Source organism: Pelophylax lessonae (genome assembly GCF_965119305.1).
Source record: "Pelophylax lessonae genome assembly, chromosome: 9".
NCBI lineage: Eukaryota > Metazoa > Chordata > Amphibia > Anura > Ranidae > Pelophylax > Pelophylax lessonae.
The window spans coordinates 48,811,888-48,834,634 of NC_138776.1; the positions used below are offsets into that span (position 1 = coordinate 48,811,888).

Below are 22,747 nucleotides of genomic sequence, written 5' to 3' on the forward strand. Positions count from 1 at the left end.
AAAATGCCAGTTTACTGTCCTTCAGGCTTTAGGAGCGCCGGACTGAGCCCGATCTTTCGTATTAGTGGGAGAAATAGTTCCCCATTGTTAGTGTCAGTGGTAGGAATTATGCCAGTTTGGAGGCCACTGCACTAATGTATCATGAGTTGTAGATTTAGTCCTTTTTAGCAGCGTTCTCTGAGGCCGGAAAGGTATTTAAAGGGTTCCTCTGTCTTGAGAAACCATCACTTCCTGTCCCTATCTGCAATGAAAACGTGATTTTTTTTTTTTCATTTTTTCAAACCTACATTGTTTTTGAGTAAACCAAAAGAGAGACCAGCACTCAGGGGTCTTGAAAGGTGAACACACATAACGGTTTTATTTTGACGTTTTGACGAGGCACAAGCTTGTCTTCCTCAGGATAACAAACAAGCAAAGCAACACAACCTATATACCCTAAAACTCCTCCCATCATTATCATCCACATGTGATGACATCAACAAGTGCAAATGTCAAAGTTCTAGCAAAAAACAATCAAAGGAAAATGTCCAAGTTTGGGAGAACAGAAAAACAACAATAAACGTACCTGCAATTGGAAATAAAAAAAAGGAAACAAAATCCAGGCATTAACCACTTGCCGACTGCCTAACGACTATTTACGTCGGCAGTCAGCCCCTCACAGGCAAAGGAACGTAGTACTAGGGAGCGAGTGCGCGCCACTGGAGGCACGCTCCCGCTCGCTCACTGACCCCCCCCCCCCCGCGAGTGACCGACGGACCCGATGTCCGCCGGTCACTCGCGATCGCCGGTTACACCGGGAGAAAGGCAGGCGGCTAATGTAAACAAAGCCGCCTGTCTTTCTCCCCTGTGTAACAGCACAGATCATATGGTCCTGCTATGTAGGACCGTAGATCTGTGCTGTTACACACACAGCCACATCCAATCACAGTAAGAATCACGCCCCTAGGGACACACTTAACCCCTCCTTCTCAAATAAAGTTAACCCCTTCCCTGCCAGTGTCATTTTTACAGTAACAGTGCATATGTATAGCACTGATTACTGTAGTAATGTCACTGGTAACCCCAAAAGTGTCAAAAATGTCAGTCAAGGGTCCGATCTGTCCGCCGCAATGTCGCAGTCCCACAAAAAAAAAATCACGGATCGCCGCCATTACTCGTTAAAAAAAAAAACCAATAAAAATGACAAAAATCTTTCCCTTAGTTAATGTAATAACTTTTGCGCAAACCAATCAAAATACGCTTTTTGTGATTTTTTTTTTTACCAAACATATGTAGCAGAAAACAAATTGGCCTAAAATGTTAAAAAATTTTGATTTTTACATTTTTTTGGATGGAATCATATAAAAAAATGTGAAAAATATTGTTATTTTTTCAAAATTGTTGCTCTTTTTTTGTTTATAGCGCATGATCAAAAAATCGCACAGGTGATCAAATACCACCAAAAGAAAGCTCTGTCGCACGACCGCGCAATTGTCCGTTAAAGACGCAGTGCCGAATCACAAAATAGGCCCTGGTTAGGAAGGGGGTAAAATCTTCCGGGGCTTAAGTGGTTAAAGCGTAACTCCACTTTTGTTGAGAAAAAAAACATTCCCCTCTGGGTGATCTCTGTACATTACAAGGATTTTAACAAATTTTGTTGCAGATTCCTATTTTTTGTTGTTCTGAAGAAATCATTGTTTGTTCCTCTGTGCTGAGTGGGTCTAATGGGAGTGGTTTCATAATTATGTATCAGCTGTGGCAGCTGCTGGGCCTGCATCCCTTTAGACGTGTTCCTATTGGGAGTATCTCACCAAAAATGACATTTTTGTTGCAGAGGATGCCAGAAATCTGACTTGTATCTTAGTGCAGACTTCTGGGAAAATTGGTGAGCCAATCACACAAGCAGGATATGATGTTTCTGGGGTGTGGTCAGTATACATTCTGTGTACAGAACAGCTCCAGGTGGCCATATTGCTTTGCAATTTCAAAACATTACAGCATCTGCAGATTCAAGAGGAAAGGTCATTTTTAATAATATTCAAATACAATATGATTTGTGTCGCAATTGTATACACTATATTTTTTTCTTTATTTGCCATTTTATTTTCCCCAGGAAAGTGGAGTTACCCTTTAAAGACAAAAATGAAACTGCATGACAGAATATCATGCTACTTATGGCCACCCATGCTTAGTAGGAGAGCATTGTGAACATGTAATGAGTATAGGAAAAAGTACAAGAGGCGCAGCAGAACAACCTGCAGTACCAGGAATGTAGATTAGGAGACAGGTACCAAAACAGACATAAATCCTGTGTAAAGTAAAGTGACTTTTTGATTTTGATCCATTTCTGCAGTGCTTTTTGCGGTGCATTTTGTGTTTTACACACACGTTTTTGACTCATTTTCTGCATGTTTTTGATGCGTTTTTACTTTTTTTTGCCTTTTTTTGGGCCAATTTGTTTATGGGTGGATTAAGAAACGCAAATCATGGCATGATCACAGCAAAACTGCACTACATGCTTTTCTGCAGCTTCTCCATTAAAGCCTGTTGACCCAAAAATGCACATTTTTTGCTTTTAAAAAAGTCCTTGACTCTTTCCAAAAACGCAGCGGCTGAAAAAAGCACATTTGTGAATGTGTCCCAAAGGAGACCATGGTAAATTTACTGTAGTGCATTTCCGCAAAAAGCATTAAATGCATAGGTGTGAACTGAGGCTAAAGCCCAGTACACACTATTAGTTTGAACGAAGAAAAACTGTCTGCTCCGATCAGAGATGCTGTACTAATGACCCAATGTTAGTACAGCCATCTTCCCCGCTGAGTTCTTATGTTCTGACAGGGGGCGCCCCCCCCCCCCGCCAGAGCATTTCGATCAGTGCTCTTGGCTGAGAGGTCTGATAGGTTGCCGGCCAGCTATTGGTTTTCCACGCTAGGGGAAAAAAAAAAAAATTACTAAAGAGACCGCTGCTAGCACAGGTCATCCGATACTAACCCAATCAATAAACTTTAAACAAAAGTGCAGCACATATCATAATCAAACAAAAAATAAAAGTAAGTGATTTTAAATGGTAATACAAAGCAATCCATTCGAATAAAACAGTGTATAAATAAGAATTGGAAAAAGTCCACAATTTTGCAAAAAAAGAGATGATGCTTCCAGAAGTGACTCCAAGAAATGGAGACAAGCAGGTAAAGGGTCCCCAAACGTCCAGTGGAAGTGAAGGTAAAAATGGAGGCTTACCAAAGGTTGTTGGCTTTCAAATTAAGGAAAAGCCCAAAAAACCCCCCCCAGAAAAAACGCTATAGTGGGATGAACCCCAAAAGAATCGGCACTGATTGGAACAGCCTCCAACACTCACGACTCCACTCTGTGTGGGAAGTGAGGGGGCGCATGTATGACATAAGGACTGAGTGTAGTATATAATGGTAATAATGTATTTAAAAACAAAACATAATGCACTCACATGTCTGAAGATAAAAGCATGCGTTTCTGTGTAATATAGCTGCAGCTTAACAATGAACACGGCAATATGGCACTTCCAGCTCGTAGGCACTATATGTGGCGGCGTCATGTTAGGCACCTTCCAACGTGTTTCGTCATGTGTCACTTAACTGCAGCAGAAAAAATATCCCCAGATAGGGTTGTGCTGTATGGCAGAGCTGTGTAAATTTCAGTTGTAAATGAACAGAAATATAAATGCTCTGGCAGGTAAAACTGCTCCTATATGTGTATGTTACTGGTGTATTTAGCTGTTTGCTTGGAGTTCAGTCTAAAATGTAACTACATGCAGCCAGTGAACTCTAAGAGTCGGTTCACACTAAGGCGACACGACTCCTTACTACTTCGGGGGCGACTTGTGCATTACCATGCACCTCAACTTCGGAGCGACTTGCAGGGACTTCACATAATGGAAGTCTATGCAAGTCACTTCGAGGTCGCCCCGAAGTAGTACAGGACCCTTTTTCTAAGTCGGAGCGACTTGTGTCGCTCCTATTAGAACGGGTCCTGTAGCGGTCAATGGGCCGCGAGGGAGCGCGACTTGTCAGGCTGACAAGTCGCCTGACAAGTCGCGCTAGTATGGACCGGCTCTAGAAAGGCTGAACTTCTACTATGCGTGTTTATTTCATGTCAAGGGCTTACTAAGCAGTGAGGAATTGGGGAAAGGATAACCAACCTGTAGTCTAAACAAGTTGGCAGTGGTATTTCCCTTATTTTTCTTAATGCAAATAATTTGATCAAACCATGGTAAAGAGTTAAAACCATGTTTCCAGCTATAGAAAATGGAAAAATATATATGTAAAGCACTGTGTAAAGTAACTGTAATAAATAAAATAAAATTATATAAAAACAATTTTTCTTTTCCTTTTTAAAACTAGAATTGTAAAACAATAAAAGCCTTGTCAGGTTGTTTTTTTTTTTTTTTGTTTGCCTCAGAGCAAAAAGCCATCACTCAAAAAAAAAAAAATAATTTAAAGATTTAAAGTCATAAATAATCCCAATAAGTCACAATATTAATTCAGCAAGTGAAGCAATACATAGTGTAAGGTCATAAGTTTAAACAGCAGTAGTTCAGCATGTGAAACAATACATAGTAGTACTGATAATTCTGAGATGCAATGGTCTCCTTGCTGATAGGGTTTCTTTTTTTCCGTCTCCTTGAGAGAATACCATTGCATCTCCAAAATGTTGGTTGGTGCATCGGCCCATGTGCTGACTTATTTTATTTGTATTTGGGATCTCATTCATTTTTCGAGGTTTTATTAGAGTACCGGCTTTTTCTCTGATGTTATTACGGTATCGCCGTTGGCCTAACACCCTCTTCAACGCCTTTAAAGATTTTAGGTGTGAGATGGATTTTCTGCAGGTGTCTCCTCATTGTCCTGGTGACTCCTTCTGGAACAGGGGGTGAGGGAAGTTTTCTAATGGGGGTCTCCAGGGTGGATGATGGCATACATATGGATGAAATTGTAGAATTGGATAATGATACTTTTGAGAAATATAAGTTTTTGTGGTATGTTTGGTTTCATTTGTTCAATTCTGATACTCTTGAGGAGATACTGCCCTAGTCTTTCGATAGGATGGTTTAGAGGTCCCATTGGCACCCTTCGAGACATCCCAGACAGTTGTTCCCTGTGTTCCTCCTTGACAGCTAATGTTTTTATCCTCATATTATTGTTATTTTGGTCCCATTGTTCCGCTCATATTCTTTCTTTGTCTTTCACCCTTTTCTTTCCTTCCCTGCTCTTTCAACCATCTCTGGTCATCTCCCTCTCCCTCTCTCTCTCTCTCCTCTTTTACCTCTCTGGTTTCCCTCCATATTCTTTAAACCACTGTACTTTTTAGTTTGTTTCTTTAAGTTATACCAATATTTTTTTACCACCTTCATTCACATGATCGTTTGTCTTACTCGTGTAATTTGTTCACTATGATTGCACGTTGTGACCTGTGCATATTTGTGACCTTCCCATACCTCTAAGTGTCTTTATCTTCATATTTCCATGTTATTTTGTAAAGCATTAAAGATATACTGTATTTTTCTCTAATGGGGATACCTATTCTGATGACAGCTGTCACTGCCTGTTCTAATCATTACCTACTCTATTCAAAACCGATAAAATGGACAATAATGTATTTTTACATGTTCAAGATATCTTACAAACCCTCTGTAGCTGCAGACACTGTGGAGTAATTAATCCTGAGAGCTAGTTCACACCAGAATCATGCCACTGCTGATGTATTGTGTTAATGACAGTGTAATACTCTGTGATCAGTGCTTTAAACTGTTTACCTTTTTTTTTGTCTAAACTTTATTGAATTGTCGAAATTACATTTCATTAATTTCTATTCATCGCAGCGCATTTCAATTTTTTTTTTTTTGCTACAGCAACACAATGGCATCAACTGGCACATTAGGAAACAAGGCAGTTCAACTTGTCTTTGCATTGAAATGCACTGGGAAAGTTTGCCCAGTGCAATCCCAACGTACGTTATGTGTACAAGCCCTCAAAGGTCATAATAAAGACCTTCAAGTCCAGTCCATTTCAACAGCTCAGAGCGCCTGCTGTTTCTGTACAGTAGAAGGCTGGCAGACTTACAACTACTTGCTGTCTCAGAAAGGGGGAAAGAAGATGCAATTTCAGTGCCCTTGTTGTGAACTTTGAAAATGAATTTCCCTACATAGTCTACAGCTAAAATGGTCAGTGAGGGCTTGGTTTAAAGTGTTTTTACTGCTTGTTAAGAATATATAAATACTTTAATGAGCAGAATCTATACTTAGCGTCACATTAAAGTAATTACTGCTTCCGCTGAAAGTGCATCTAAACAAATGTAATTTATATTGCAGCTCACCAGTCCATTGGTGAGGCTACTACAATTTTTTTTTTTTTTTTTAGTTCTTTTTTTCCCATTATTTTCACCTAATACACCTGCGAGCAACACGTTTTCTTGTTCATTTCTATTACATAGGGGGTAGAGAGTTTGGTAGTTTATAGAAGGAAAATAGGTTTGCTTTTGCTCTAAAGGCAAATTCTACCTTTAACATTATGTGCACCCATATTTAGGGTGTGACATGTTGCAAATGGGAATCCCAACCATGCCGCTAGCTGCCTGGAGTTTGTATCTTCTCCCTGTGCTTGTGTGGGTTTTCTCCAGGTGTCCTGCCTTCCTCCCACACTCCAAAGTCCTGCTGGTAGGTTAATTGTCCTTTGTATAAATTGGTCTTAGTTTGTGTATGTATGTATGAGAGGTAGAGACTAGTGATTGATATTGGTTTTTCGTTACCGATACTAATATTTTGGCCAATGCATCGGTATCGGCCAAAATTGGCCGATATTTTTGTACATTTAAAATAATGTTTTTTTTTTTTAAATTTTTATCACTTGACAGGTACTGTTGTGGAGGGATCTGGGGGACTAAAAGACCCCAAACCCCTCCTCTGCACTTAAAAGCATTCAAAACGCCAAGTTTGGCTGTTTTGAGTGCTATCGTTTTTTAAAATCTGGCGCAGAGTACCCGGAAGTGATGTCATGACATCACTTCATTGCTTATATCTCTAATTTGTACATATGTGAATAGCATAATTCCATTTACAAATGTTATTGAATATGCCATGTGACATAATTTTACCCTTACATGAGCAATATTTGGAATATCGGCAATATCGGCCAGTTCCGGGGCTGATACAGATATATTGGCAAAAGTCAATATCGGCCCTCGATATATCGGCCTTGCCGATAATCAAACGATAATTAGTAGAGACCTCACATTAAAAGCTTCTTGGGAGCAGGGAATGATGCAGCGCTATATAAATATATGTAATAAATAATAAATAACAGATCAGAGAGTGCCCCTATATAGACAGATGTCACACAAGAAATAACTGATGAGACATTGGTGAGACATTTGGCCGCCTTTGTTTAAATTATGGGCCATGAAGATTCTCCACAGTCTTCCTAAATCAACCAAAGAACCTTAAAGGCATCTCTGTGGTTAAAGCCTTAAGCCCTTTTTTCATTGAGAAAAAAAGGATCAGCTACTATTGCAAAATTTTAAAACATTTGTGTCATTTGTTTTTTCAACATTTGGTCACATTGCTTGGTTTTATCGGGATATGTTTCGCCACCCTTTAACTTGACCACACATGTTATATTCTGTTATAATATCCTTTAGATTTACAGACTAATGTTAAATGTGGAGTTTTACCTGATGCGTCAAAAAATGAATGAAATATTTAGATAGGTCCCAATGAAAAAATCGAATGGAGATTGTATAGAAGCTCTGAAATCAGGTATTTATATGTGGGTCAGCTTTTGAGTGTAGGGTCAGCAAGCTGCTTTATTTACTAGGAAGAGAATAAGTTGATTTTATTTTGTATACCAAGCTTTACAAATTTCCTAAATCTTAAGTCCTACAATTCTGATTAAAAATGACAAAAAAAAACACAAATCGCTATCCAAAGACAGATAATGAATTTAATTATCTCCCTGAATAAACTGACATACTGAAACCATAGCTTCTATGATCTGGCCCCATAGTAGATATTCCTGCCCATATATGTCTATAAGATGCCCTCTTATGATGTGCATTTAATGCATAATTGCTAATTTGAACAAAGAATTCATTTTAAAATGAATTTGTTCATTTTGATATAGCGTAGCTTAAGTAGAAATTACAGAACTTAATTTTAAATTAAATGCCTTTTTGCTGTTGGTTTGCAGTTTCCTGTATTTTGATATAGACCAAAATGTAGAAATGTTAAATGGACTGTCAATACGGTTACGGAGTAGACACATTTTTTTGGTAATTTTGCTCAGGTACAAAGGTGCAACTTTTTCCTCTTTTTATCATAGTGAAATCCTTATAGCAATTTCCATGATTTATTTAAAAGCATTCTTCATTATCTTAACAGTTTTATATTTTTCAATTTCTTTAAGAAAAATCTATCTATCTATCTATCTATCTATCTATCTATCTATCTATCTATCTATCTATCTATCTATCTATCATCTCTTTATATCTATTTATCTCTATCTATCCATCTGTATAAGATATTTATCTATCAATCTCATATTTTCTAGTTCTATTTTAGTCTTCTTAACTTATCTATCTATCTATCTATCTATCTATCTATCTATCTATCTATCTATCTATCTATCTATCTATCTATCTATCTATCTATCTATCTATCTATCTATCTATCTCAATGTAAGATGTATAATAATACCTTCTTTTGAAATTATGTGAGCATCTAGTCCTAATATATACCCCTAGTGGTAACTTCACTCCAACAAATTCCTACAAAAATGTTGATAATGGTTAAGTAAGTGATCACTAATGCTGTCAAACCATAATAAAAAAAAAAACTTTAGGCATTTTTGTGCCATCTTTCCTAACAATAGAGATTGTTTGTGAAATAAATAGCAGTGGCTTTAAAGCTAAAGATGCGCTGCGTTAAACTTGTGTCCTCCTCCTTCTTTTTTGGATTTAGGAGGCCGCCTAAACAATACTCTATTTTTGGAAAGCTGTTCTCGTTTATTTAAACTTTAAGTGGATTCGCAATAGGAAATGTTTAGGAAAATAAAGGTTGTGAGCAGGAAACATTGGCCAAGCGGAAGACACTTAATTTTTGGCCGCTCAGTTCTTTTGGTGTGAGATTTGGCTCGCTGAGCACAAAGTACACAAGTCTTCAGCTACAGAGCTGGGGGGTAAAGTTGGTCAATTTAATTCCCCGAGATCTGACGAAGGCCGGTATCATCTCATATAGCCCCGGCAGAGCAGATCATTAGCAAGCTTAAATCTCTTCTACACTCGGCGAGGGCTTATAGAGAAGTAAATAGACAACCATCATAAGTTCAGAAAATTGTCTGTTCGACCCGTGATAATAGGGAATGGGCGTTTAATAGAGTCCAGCATTCATTCGTTATCAGCATGCAGGCAGGAATGGCCGTTACATTATCTTTTTTTTTTTTTTTCTATATGTATTTCGGTGGTTTGGGGGAGTCACGTGGCCGCGCCTCCAACCCCAGTGCGCACGCTGCGCCGTGTTTTGATTTTAGTCACAGCAGACGGCTTAACCACAAGAGATTCTACTGGTTCAAACCAGCATAAACCAGATTTGTTTTTTCTTTCTCCCCAAGTCTACAAAGAAACAGATTACCCCTTGCTTCAAATTCCACAATGAAAAAAAAAAAAAAAACCTTTTGTTACAGTTTTTTTCTTTAAGGCAGAAAATACACATGGCCATAGTTTGAATTTCCAAAAATTATGGTCGTGGCGCTACAGTTATTTAATTAAAAGTTTTGCAAAAACAAATCAACAGTTTCCTTGGATCATTTGATCACTTTATGTAGATATTGATATTTTCCTGTTTTTTTTTTTTGTGCTTATTTTTGATTTTATTGAATGTCTCTAATTAAAATGATAAAGGAGACGCATCCTGCTACTTAGCTTAGTAACAAATCCGAAAGAAAAAAAAAAAACAGCTTAAATTCAGCCATCCAGCACAAATAAGATAAAGATTCCTTTTTTTAGTTGGATTGGAAAAAATGTGTGGATTGCAAAAGATCCTTGAATGTGGAAGAATAACTCTTTTCAAGGAGCCTCGGTTGCAAAATAAAGATCGCAAATTCTCCATTTAAACAATATAAAGGATGTTAGGAAAAAACTTCAGCGACAAACATATTATTTATCGATATGGACATTCCAGTGTTTCTGAACAACATATTCTCACATTAAATATGTCTTTTTTTAATTTATTTTTTTATATAAATTAATATAAGAGGTTACTGCTTTGTATGTGCAGCACGGTTGTCATACTCCAATTGTTAACATTTTATAATATTATGGTCATAGATTTATTTTTTTGGGAATTGCTGTTCAACCACACAATATTCTGTGTTTACTACTTATTAGGTTTTGAAACAAATGTACATAAAATATATTCTACCTATATATAAAACCATACAAGTATTTTCATTTATACTGGAAGATCTATACCCTTTGTTGACCATATAAATTATTATTAAATATTTTCATTAATAATGTCTGTATAGTCTAGTCTTTATTGTTGAATGCAGTCACATTTTATACATTTTTGGCTAAGGGAGTATATGTTATGATGCAAAAAATAGGGTTTTTTTTTTTTTTTTTTTTTCTTTCAAGGACATTTTAAAGTGTTTTGATTTTAAATTGTATAATGTTAAAGAGGATTGTCTATGCACTATGTGCTTTGTTTAACTGTTTCTATATGAAAGTCATTTTTATATAAGAGATATATTAAGAACATAAATTAAAAGCTTTGTTATTTATTGTAAAAACATGTTTTATAAAATATGTGAATTATAGAGATTGTGTGTGTGTATATAGATATATATAAATATATATATATCGATATATACACAGTGCGTGTGTGTATTTATCATCTCAATCTATCTATCTATCTATCTATCTATATATATATATATATATTATATAATATTTATATGTTTTTTTTTTTTTTTAGTTTTCCTATTTTATTATTTTTATTTTATTTTGTGGGGCTGTGTATGTCTGGAAATTAATATTGAATATGGTTGTTACTGAAGTTTCTTGAAATAGAATCCCAAGGACACATTTTCACAGTCCCATCATTCGTTAGAGGGGGCTGCAGCTTTTTTTCTCCCACTATTTCTAAAGCACCAGCCGTGAAGGCTGCCATCCCTTGACCTGAACTCTCTTAACAGTGCAGGAGAGCAGCAGTCATTTGTTTAATGAAGGCCTCGATCTTGTTACCACTGGCTGTCGTTAACAGCAGAGGGCTTCCTTTAAGGAGAGAAAATCAAAAAGAAAAAAAAAAATTGATAGTAAATATGCCGATCTCCCATATTTATTCACTTTGGTAATTAGAGAAATTCAAGACTTTGTTCACCACCCCACCTAGCAGTGTAGTGCAAGATTAGAAATCTCACCCGGTTAAAACCAAGCTTCTGGCTTTGTACATTTTTGTATCCTTTGCCAAATCGGTGTTAACAAGATAGTGACAATCTGATGTAGACCACTGACTCATGGATTCTCCATCGGCACCATGCTATTTAGCATTGTTGGTTGACTAACAACCTTGTGTCGTTCAGGAACTACAAGTCCTAGGGTGCACTTTCATGCATGGTCAGATTGTTGAACTGTAGGTGATACTTAAGATTATAAATATGGGATACCTTTGCAATTCACTCCAATTCTTGGAATATTCATTTTATTTGCCAGGCAGATCTTTATAAATCTGCAGCTCATAAAAAGAGAAGGAGTGATTGATAAAACCCCCTAGTGCAGAATATTTGTGACTTTTAATCTGGACAGTGTTGGCCATGCTCCAGAACTAGTCTTTGTGCAATAATTTGCTGCCATGCCATTCTTTGACGCCTTGTAGTCTCTGAGAAAAAAGATGGTGAGAGGGCTGTACATGCCCTGCAGTTGGGAGTGCTATGGGCATTTCTGCCTTTGTTTTCCATTCTTTTGAAGCACATTTACTAAAGTACATGTCATCTTCCATATATATATATATAAAACCCTACATTTGCCTTGTCCACGTTTACCATGTTGTGGCAAGGCCACATTTAAGCATGAGGAATTGTATCCCTGTTATATAAATGTGGTTGCTGATATTTGGTATATTTAATATCCCGGAGGTGGCATTTTTTTCAATTTTGAGTTTTGTCTACATCATTTTTGCTTTTCAAAGCTACATGCTCCTTGTTACTGCATTGCAAAAGTGGCAAAAGTCAACCCCTTACCTCTTTGCAATGACCTTTAAATTTAAAATAATCAGCAGATGTTTTCTGATGATTTCCTCCCTTTGCAACAGAACGCTGCTGTTTGGGCAATGAAAGATTCTATGAAGAAGTTCATAGACCTGAATTAAATTTCAACCCAAAACAGTTAAGTACAGTGCGAGGGGAAGATAGTCAGTCAAATTATCAAGATCATGACAACCTCTAAGTGGACATTTGTTTGTGTGTACCTAATCTTTGGCTTTCCTGGGTCAACTACGTAGGTGCAAATGAGATGTATGTGTATGTATGTATATATATATATATATATATATATATATATATATATATATTTTTTTTTTTTTCATATATATATACCTCTTACATTTTTTTTTTTTTTTTAATTTTTTTTTGGAACACTCAAAATATTCCTTCTTAGGTCCATGCTTACTGGCTTTAAAAAACACTGCATCTAGAGGAGTTTTGCCTGTAGAAGCAACTAATGTTATCCTATGTATCCATGGAAATTAGGTTGTTTAGAGGCTTATTTTAAGCTCCGCATTTAGAGGCAGAATAAAACCTTTCTGGTTTGCATTTTTAGAGCGTTTTTTTTTTTTTGGGCAGAAAAAAAACGCTACGTGCAAGTACAAAAAAACCCTCAAAATTAGTTTTTTTGTTTTTTTTTCTTCCAAGAGCACTGGCAATTTTTTTAAGCCAGCGTGCACGGCCCCTAAATGGTATTTTTACAATCCATAAATGCACTTTATAGTTAGTAACTACCTGCACTGCCTTATTCTGTAAGGAAAAGACAGAAGACTAACCAAACTATGACATCTCTTGTCTGTGAATAGCACTGGGTCTCAAGATGTACATAGGTTACTGGTTGGACTTCATAATACTTGGTTATGGTATACCAGGTTCCCTTTGCTGTGAATTGCCTCATTTGGTATGTTCTCATTACAGGTTACATGGCCTTAGTAAATTATAACTCTAGTACCCCAAAGCATATGGGTAATTTCTTTTATAAACTATTTTTATGTGACTTTAACATGTTCATGCTAAGTGAAACCAAATATGCGGCCTCTCGGTAGCCAGGGTTTGGTGCCGAGCCACCACATAGTTGGGTGTGATAAAGCTGTGCCAAGAGCGTGCTCCCAACACTATCGGCGGCTAACTGAAAGCTCCCATTTGCTGCTTGCGATCAGGAGCTTTCCGATCATGTGACCGCCAATCACGGCTGTCACATGACCATAAGCCCCCCTCCCCATCTCTTGGCATCCTAGAGCCCTTAAAAGGCCGGCAGGCTCTTAGAAGTTAAACATGCATACGCCTAAAGCAACCACCTAAGGGCTCTTTCACACGGGCGGTCCGATCAGATCCGCCTGTCAGTTTTTTAGGGTCCGCTCTCATCCGCTTCCCCATAGAGAGCAGCGGGGGCTGGGACACCTCCCTCTCCACACTGCAAGCGGAGACGGAGCTGTCATCCGCCGGCTCAGCGGGGATCGCGGATCGATCCCCGTTGAGCAGCACGGATCCGCCTACAGAGGCGGACCGTGTGAAAGAGCCCTAAGAGTTTCGATTTCTTATTAGTAATAGAAAATTACGGCAGCTTTTTGCTTGTTTGCTATAGGCAACAAAGACAAGCTTTTGCTAAATTGCCTTCACCCTGAAAATGTTCTGTTTCTGGATTTATACAGTTTTCCATGGGTATTGCAGGCCCTACATGATGAATATTTGTTTAATTGAGACTCTCTAGAAAAATGATTAGCCAACCTGCGACCATCAGTTTCAGAATTGATTTCTGTTGTAATATGCCAGTCTTTTTTTTTTTTTTTTTTAATGTAAAAGAATAGTAGTAGGAGGTGCAAGGGACTGATGGTCCTGAGATGACGGATAGAAAGGATGCTCAGAAACTGAAGGCGCTCTTAGAATTCTTTGGTATGGAAAGCTGAATGGCTACCCGCAGTGCAGCTTTGTTTTAATCCAGTCAGTGTGATATTTTGTTGCTAATAATTTGAGGCTCTTCATTTGTACCATCATGCACAGGAATGTTTGAGTTCCCCTCTTGAAAGGTGGCACTTTCCTCCTGACGAGGCAGGGTGACTTGGTGGAAGTCGACGTTGCAAAGAACACACAGGCTAAAACCTCTCTTTTCTCTCGAACACACACTTCCACCGAGCCATTCCCCTCTTCTTGATGATTGTGTCTTAGATGTGGTTTTAAAAGAGAATCCCAAACCATTCTTTCTGTTTAATGTGACAGTGTGAGAAACTGATCTTTAGTCGCTCACAAAAAAAATATAAAAATAAAAAAGAAGGCAAAAAAAAAAAAAAAACACCCGGCGTGTAGTCTATGTTTAGCTCCTTTTAATGTGTTTGCCTGTGATTTTTAAATGCTAAACATGTAAACAGATAAATTGTCAATGTTAATTCTGTATCCTGTCACACAGCTGATCTCTCTCTCTCTCTCGCTTCTGTTTCCTTTTTATCTCTCTTTGTGGATTCACGTTGCAGTTGATAAAATTACGGGAAGAGGTGAGTGCTGCCTAAGCCCCCCATTCACCACCCGCTCTACCACTCATGCTTATGTCTCTCTCTGAAAGCTCCGTTTCCCCGTATCAGAACTTGACTTTCTCTTTTGGTTCAGGTTTTGAAAAAGGATTTGCTGAATCTAAGCACAGATTACACAAAATTTGTTTTTCTTTTTCCCCCCCACCATTTACTTTACTAATGCACATTTGCAACACCCATTGCTTCAAAGGCATATGTAGTTGTAATGAGAACTTGAAGAAATACTCTTAGAGAGATGATAGTTTTGTTGATATTCATTAATGTCACCCTGTATTATTTTTTGGAAGGTTGATTTAAAAAGTGTTTGCAGTTCATTAAGGGGTTAATGCTAGTGGCTGAGGAATAGGTATGTAGAATTTGCCACTTTTGAGCAGACTTGGCGGTTTAATATTTTATTTTATAGTAGAGCTCAGTGTGCTCTTTGGTTCCCTGTAGTTGGCCATTTCAGGCTGAGGAGGGGCTGACTGATATGTCCTTCACTGGATTACTGATAAGAAGCCATGGGACTCTAGTAGAAAAGAAGGAAGTCAAAAACGTGATGGATAAAGAGATTGTGAACTCTATAAATGGACTGGATAGGGGTCTGAAGGCTTGCAGATCACTTACCAGATGAGAGAGTACAAGGCCACCAGAGCTCCACTCTAAACTGCAGTCAAAGCAATATGACTTGGTCAGGACTGGAATGGGATAATGAAGGGATAACAGTTCTATGCTCTCTCCTTCAAATAGTAAACTCTTATATTCAAAGCACCACGTGATGTGGCATATCTTCTTTGGCATTTGGTGCCGTTCCTCTCCCAGTCTAATTGCTTATGTGCAGTGGATTAGAGAAGACTGGTAATAAGACCTGTTAAGGTACTGTTTTAAAAGTACATTTTAGGTATTTTAATGACTAGATAGCTATATTAAGTGTAGGTCTTTTATATTTTATTTTAGAGTAGAGCTCAGTGTGCTCTTTGGTTCCCTGTAGTTGGCCATTTCAGACTAAAGGGCCGTACACACTTGACGAAAATCGGACGAAATATCCTCCGATTTTTCTCTTTCTGGGGACGGACGAATACAATTTTGGTGTTTTGTGCCTCCGTTTTTTTTCGTTGAAAATGTCGGCATTGGCTGCTGAAAGTTGTGTACACACTAGGCGAAAATCGGACGATTTCACATCGGGCGGGAATTTTTGGCAGATTTTCTACTAGTGTGTACCCCACTTAAGGAGGGGCTGACTGATATGTCATTCACTGGATTACTGATAAGAAGCCATGGGACTCTAGTAGAAAAGAAAGAAGTCAAAAACCTGTGGATTATATATAAGTGATGGATAGAGAGATCGTGAACTCTATAAATGGACTGGATAGGGGTCTGAAGGCTTGCAGATCACTTACCAGATGAGAGACTACAAGGCCACCAGAGCTCCACTCTAAACTGCAGTCAAAGCAATATGACTTGGTCAGGACTGGAATGGAATAATGAAGGGATAACAGTTCTGTGCTCTCTCCTTCAAATAGTAAACTCTTATATTCAGAGCACCACGTGATGTGGCATATCTTCTCTCCCAGTCTAATTGCTTATGTGCAGTGGATTAGAGAAGACTGGTAATAAGACCTGTTAAGGTACTGTTTTAAAAGTACATTTTAGGTATTTTAATGACTAAATAGCTATATTAAGTGTAGGTCTTTTATATCTTAATATTTTATTTTACAGTAGAGCTCAGTGTGCTCTTTGGTTCCCTGTAGTTGGCCATTTCAGGCTAAGGAGGGGCTGACTGCTATGTCCTTCACTGGATTACTGATAAGAAGCCATGGGACTCTAGTAGAAAAGAAGGAAATCAAAAACCTGTGGATCATATATGAGTGATGGATAGAGGGATCGTAAACTCTATAAATGGACTGGATAGGGGTCTGAAGGCTTGCAGACCACTTACCAGATGAGAGAGTACAAGGCCACCAGAGCTCCACTGTAATCCAGAGGGGTAATACCAATATCAAAGAGATGTATGCTATTGGGAGAGCACCAAATTAAAACCTTCAAGGAGGTGTCTGGTGCAGTTCAGGGCCGATTTGATACAGGGCCGATTAACAAATAGAACTAATTGTACATGGTAGACTAGTAAAATAAATATATGTAGGAATTAATAGGAATTAAATTATATCAAAACGGTCTATGAATAAAAGTTGAGTAAATCCATTATAGAAAAAAATATAGTGATAACCAATTAAGTGGATGAATTTATCTACCAGTGGTAGATAGCATTCATGTTAAGGCATGGTAATTAAGATTAGAAACCTTATTCTAAATCCTGAATAATTAATTCACAACTTTAAAGAATATTAAAGGACATTAAACAATGTCAAAAACCTAAATATAATCCTTACAAATAAAGTTATGGTAGATAAATACGGTCATTTTAAGCAAAGCTTATAGTGCACAGTTTTCAGTGTCTGTGTGACGGTCTTCATTGTTCTGATTGTTAACCATGGCTGATGATGCAAACTGTAGTGATTATAGCAAAAATATAGGCAGCAAAATCAAAGGAGAAGGTCCATAAGCCACACATCATGAAGCAGACCCCATGTGCATGTAGTGAGATGAATGGCAGCCTCAGCCTGGACTCCAGACAGGCCAATCCCCTACATGTTTCGCCCTTCCCCTTGGAGCTTAATCATGAGATATACATTATATGGGCAGCTAAATTCACCATGAAAATACATCTTTGAGTATTAGGGGGTAGGTATAAACTGCGCTAACCCAAAAAATTCCTTATTAGTGTATGTCTTATTCCAAAATATTGTGCATATATCTAAAGTGCAATATAAAGTGCTCTGGTGTTGGTCAGTGTTGTGATTGCTCACATACATCAAACCTTGTGACCATACATTAAATATCAATATACAAAGATTTGCAAAAACAATATCCGATATACTCCAATCAATCGTGCATATATCAAGTGCAATATAAATAGGTGCAAATTATTAAAATATAAAAAAACATCTAGAAAAATATTAAATACAAAAGTTCATATTGGTGCTGAGAAAAGAAAAAGTGCAAATAGTGCCAAAGTCTTACAGGTGCAAAATGCTGATAGGTGATATCTGCGTCCCTCCACTTCACCGCAAAGTGATATTGGTAAGGTAGCTCACTTACCAGATGACGTGGATTCCTTTGGCGTATACCAATAGGAATCAATCTGCGCTTGTACCCCGCTCCAGGTTTGATGTATGTGAGCAATCACAACACTGACCAACACCAGAGCACTTTATATTGCACTTTAGATATATGCACAATATTTTGGAGTAAGACATACACTAATAAGGAATTTTGTGGGTTAGCGCAGTTTATACCTACCCCCTAATACTTAGTCAACTTTGTCTGACTTGAATAGCTGCAGCTTTCCTCGCTTAAATTTCCTGTCCTAGGCGCGAGTAAACTACTGACCTACCCATCTTTGAGTATTGTCTTAGCTGTCAAAAAATGTGTAATTCGTTTCAGGGGTTTTCTCTCCTGCCAAACACTATACAAGGCCCTGACCACTTGTCTTTCTCCACTGCAGTCAAAGCAATATGACTTGGTCAGGACTGGAATGCGATAATGAAGGGATAACCGTTCTAGGCTCTCTCCTTCAATTAGCAAACTCTTATATTCAGAGCCCCACGTGATGTGGCATATCTTCTTTGGCATTTAGTGCTGTTCCTGTCCCAGTCAAAATGCTGATGTGCAGCAGATTAGAGAAGACTGGTAATAAGACCTGTTAAGGTACTGTTTTAAAGGTACATTTTAGGTGTTTTGATGACTAGATAACTGGATTAAGTGTAGGTCTTTTATATCTTCCTACACTTACACCTAAAGCTTTTTCTGTTTGCTCTTAGACCTGGTGTTTCATTGAGGGCAGGCATCTCTAATTCAAGTCCAAGGATTAGCCCAAAACACAGTTGCACCTTAATCTACATCTTTCCTTTATAAGGCAGTCAATGTTTTATATTATAAATATGACACAGTGGAATGCACTGATGTGATGATAGTCAAGAGAGAGAATTGGGGAGCTCCACAGTGGTGTAATCTGCCAATCCTGCTGATAGCCTCTTTTTTTTATAACCAATTTCTTCTCTGTGACAACTTCTCTGCTGTCCATGTTGTAGTAATTTGTCCCATCACCATTAGGGGAGATCCTCTAAGGCCCTGTTCACACCTGATTGATTTTCTGCTTGAAGCTGGTCGCTCTAAAGTACTCAACAAGCCAAATCCCATTCACTTCAATGTCCCCTGTTCACATCTGAGTGTTCTGTTGCCTGAAGCAAAACACCTGTTGCTCAAAAAAGTACATAAGCTTCTTTTTCGCAGATTACAAGTGTTTTTGGCCCCATAGACTTCAATAGAAATGCCTGACTTGAGCATTTTACGAGCATTTTGTCTCTCACTTTCTGCTCAAATAGCAGCTCTCCACCCCTAATTTTCTCTCCCTCTCCTCCCCTAGTGCTTTCTGTTGGTTAAACAAAAACGCCTGAAGCTGTTAAACACTAGTAATACACTTCAAAAATACACTTCAAAAATACTTTGAAAATGCTTGTTAAAAGCTGCAAAAACGCTTTAAAAAACGCCAGTAAATTGCTACGCTCAGGGGGGAATTGAGCCCTAGGCTTGCGCACTAAGCATCTCTATGCTTGCTCACCAATTTAAGTAAGGGGCCTCTTAGGCCTAGACTAGAAATGCACCAAAAATTTGTTGTGTGGAAAGAAAAAAAAGTGCTGGTAATAGCTGCCAAAAATGCCCGCAATTGTGCAGCGAATTTGCCTCATATTTACCTGTTTTGGTGTGTTTTTCGTAGGTCATGTGACTGAAAAATGCAACAAAGGTGCATTTTTTATGTGTTTTTGCGGCATTTTCAATGCATTTTAATGGGGAGGTGCTTTTTTGGCACAGTTTTTAACTGATCAAATATGCAGCAAGCAGGATTTTTAACACTGCTTCAAAAGGTGTTTGATAATGGCTGACAATAAATTTATATCATTTAAATTCATAATATTAATTTAAAAGTTCAATATAATACAATTATTTATGAAAATTTATATATATTTATATCTATATAAATTTTATATATATAATTTTTTTTTTTTTTTTAAACCGTCAATTTCAGTTTCGGTTCCGGCCGAGTGCATCCTGAATTTTTAGTTTCGGCACCGACATTTCCATTTCAGTGCGCCACTAGCTTAGACTCTAATCTCTAAGCCTAGGAAGAGCCTCTCATAAAGGTTGAGGGTTGGTGAAATTGTATGGTGTGTCTGGCACCAAGGTTCATTGCAGACCATTGTTTGATATGCCCGATTTAGCCAGTATATTCTTTAATTCACATTGAGAGCACCAAATGCCTTTGCAGTCCCAGAGTATCACCTTGTAAAAGTGGTGACCGCATCACTTTGTTGTATATGATCTTGCAATGCAGAGCTGTGGGTGGGACCTTGCAGCCCAACCCACCACAAACTGCCTGCATAAATCTACAGGAGGAGGCATGTACAAGACCAGTCAGCCTGCTCAAGAAGAGAGAGCTGCAGTGACTGGACTTTATAACAGGGAGCTCCTGCACAAAGGCAAAGTTCCACAATGAATTACTGTACAGAATTAGAAGAATTACACAAAATACAAAGATTTAAGTAAAGATACACATACCTCTCGTGTTTAGACCATATTTGCATATTCCAGACTTCAGATTTTGAGAGAGGCTATATGTCTTGGTTGGATACCTCATACAGATTTGCCTTGGGAGGTTCATGTTGGAAACATTCTAGGTGCCCTTTATTTTTATTTTAGTTTTAACCAAGGATATGTGATCAGTGGAGTGGTTAGATGCTGACAACAGAAGATTTTAAGATAAAATCTTTATTTGTAAGTCTGCAAAGGATAACAAGAATATAATCTTCCAGTGGGTTGATTTAGTAAAGGCCAAAGGTTGAATTGATTGAAGCTCTGCCCACTTCCATCATCCAATCAAATTCAAATCATATGCAAGCAAAAATATATTTTTATTTAATTTAACATAATTCTTTTTTATGCATGTAATTTTATATTGTTTGCAAAGTGGATTTTCAACCCATTTACTAAGCTTGGAGAAAAATTCCTTGCAACATAAACAGCTTTTTTGCCTTAGACCCTAGATGTTTGGCAAGCTGATTAATTTGACTCAACTTGGCAAATACAGGCGTATGTGTTTTACAGATGAGCTGACTCTCTTCCAATGGACGTTTGGTGGCAAATGCTAATTAAAGAGAAGTTGGGCCAAACCTTTTTTTTGGTTCTACTACTCTTTTGGGTCACAGGAGTATATTTTCTAATGTTCTACTGTGACCCAGTGTCAGCTGATAGCTCCCCTCTAAGAAAAAAAGGGGTTCTAGCATAAATGATCAGTGTTTTTTCATAACTCCAAGCAGAGCTTAGTTTGTCCAAAAAATGTAATGTTGGATGTAGAAAGGACTTTAACATATGGTCGTGAATATATTCTGGGTAATAGACAATATCTGTACAAATGAACAAAAGACCAGCAGCTGGCTGAACACAGATTGTCTACCTCAAATCTTTTGTAGCCTGCGTTCATGAAGGCATAACGCGTGAAGAGTATATTCTTTCCCATTCATTATATATTTATTTTATCTCCTGCAATTGTTTTGTTCAATTCACTAAAGGCATTATTGCTCACATAGGATGCATTTACTGCACACCCATGATAAGATACGTTGGTACTTTTTTACATTTTTGCCTTTTAAAGTCAATTCACAAAGAATGTTGCAGGGGTGTTTACTCCTAAAGTGGCAGAAAAGCCTAGCACTAACTATTGTTAAAAACATTCCCTCCTACCTATTATGCATACCCTGTGTAAAAACGATCTATGTACTTACCTATTTTTATTCCGCTCCGGTCCAGCAATGTGAACCTGTGGCTGCTGCTGCAGGGAAGTGGAGCAAGCGCCAAAAGTGGTTGGGCCTTGGGAGCCCATAGGTAATATATTGGTTCTAGGAATTCACAGCCGTTGTAAAGGGCACCCCTACACACAGGGTAGCTGGAGCTGCAGGATCACGTGATCAGTCTGGATTAAAAATAGGTAATTACGCAGATCTTTTTTTACTCAGGGTATGCAGGAAAGGTAGGAGAAATGGGCGGGGGAGATACTTTTAAGAGTAGTCAATGTTAAGCCACTTACACACAATAAGAATATTGTACAAAAAAATACCGCTTTTGACGCAATTGTCCGATAATCTGATCGTTAATACCGCTTTATTCCAAAACTTTCTGAAGGGATAAACACAAACATTTTTCTCTTTCAATTTTAGTTTGTTCAGTACAGTTTTAGTCCCAAAATACAATACAATACAAATACACTACATCACTTCCAAATTTTTATTCTGTCGTATGAGAATTTTCGTACTTTAGTAACCTATTAATTTTCGATATGAAGACTAGCAATAAAAAGCGGACAATCATTCATCCGATAATCTCATCATGTGTAGTAGGCTATAGGGTTTTTCCATTATTGAAAAGAGCTTGAAAAGGATCTATATAGTGATGATAAAATATCTCTTCAAGAGATAAAGCTTTCACCGGTTCAATGTTAATTTTTTAGATTGATAAAATTTTTAATTAAAGTGTAACTATGGGCAAAATTAAAAAATATATATTTATGGGGTCTGGCAGAATTAAAGTAATTGTAAAGCTTCAATTAAAACAAAATATCAAAAAAAAAGAAAGAAAAGAAAGCAAACATGTTATACTTGACTACTCTGTGTAATGGTTTTGCACAAAGCAGCCCTAAACTTCCTCTTCTCAGGTACGCAACTGAAGCTCTCCACTCCTCCTCTTCTTGGTGCGCCCCATAGGAAGCCGCTGCCTATGAGGGCCCACCTGTCTATGAGTGGATATCTCTTGCATTGGAAAGAGATCCTGTTGAGTCTTCGAGACAGTATGTGAAGGAAAATCTCCCAT

At 37.8% G+C, this 22,747-nt stretch overlaps 1 protein-coding gene across 4 annotated transcripts in view; it reads left to right on the plus strand.

The window, feature by feature from the left end:
• VTI1A (vesicle transport through interaction with t-SNAREs 1A) overlaps positions 1-22,747 on the plus strand; it is a 710,402-nt gene that overhangs the window by 160,186 nt on the left and 527,469 nt on the right. For 2 of the 4 annotated variants that reach the window (XM_082268376.1, XM_082268374.1), the window contains exon 5: positions 14,732-14,752. The exons of the other annotated variants lie outside the window; for them this stretch is intronic. In XM_082268376.1, the coding sequence (XP_082124502.1) occupies positions 14,732-14,752 (21 nt within the window). The remainder of the gene's footprint in view (positions 1-14,731; positions 14,753-22,747) is intronic. 4 annotated transcript variants of the gene reach the window in all.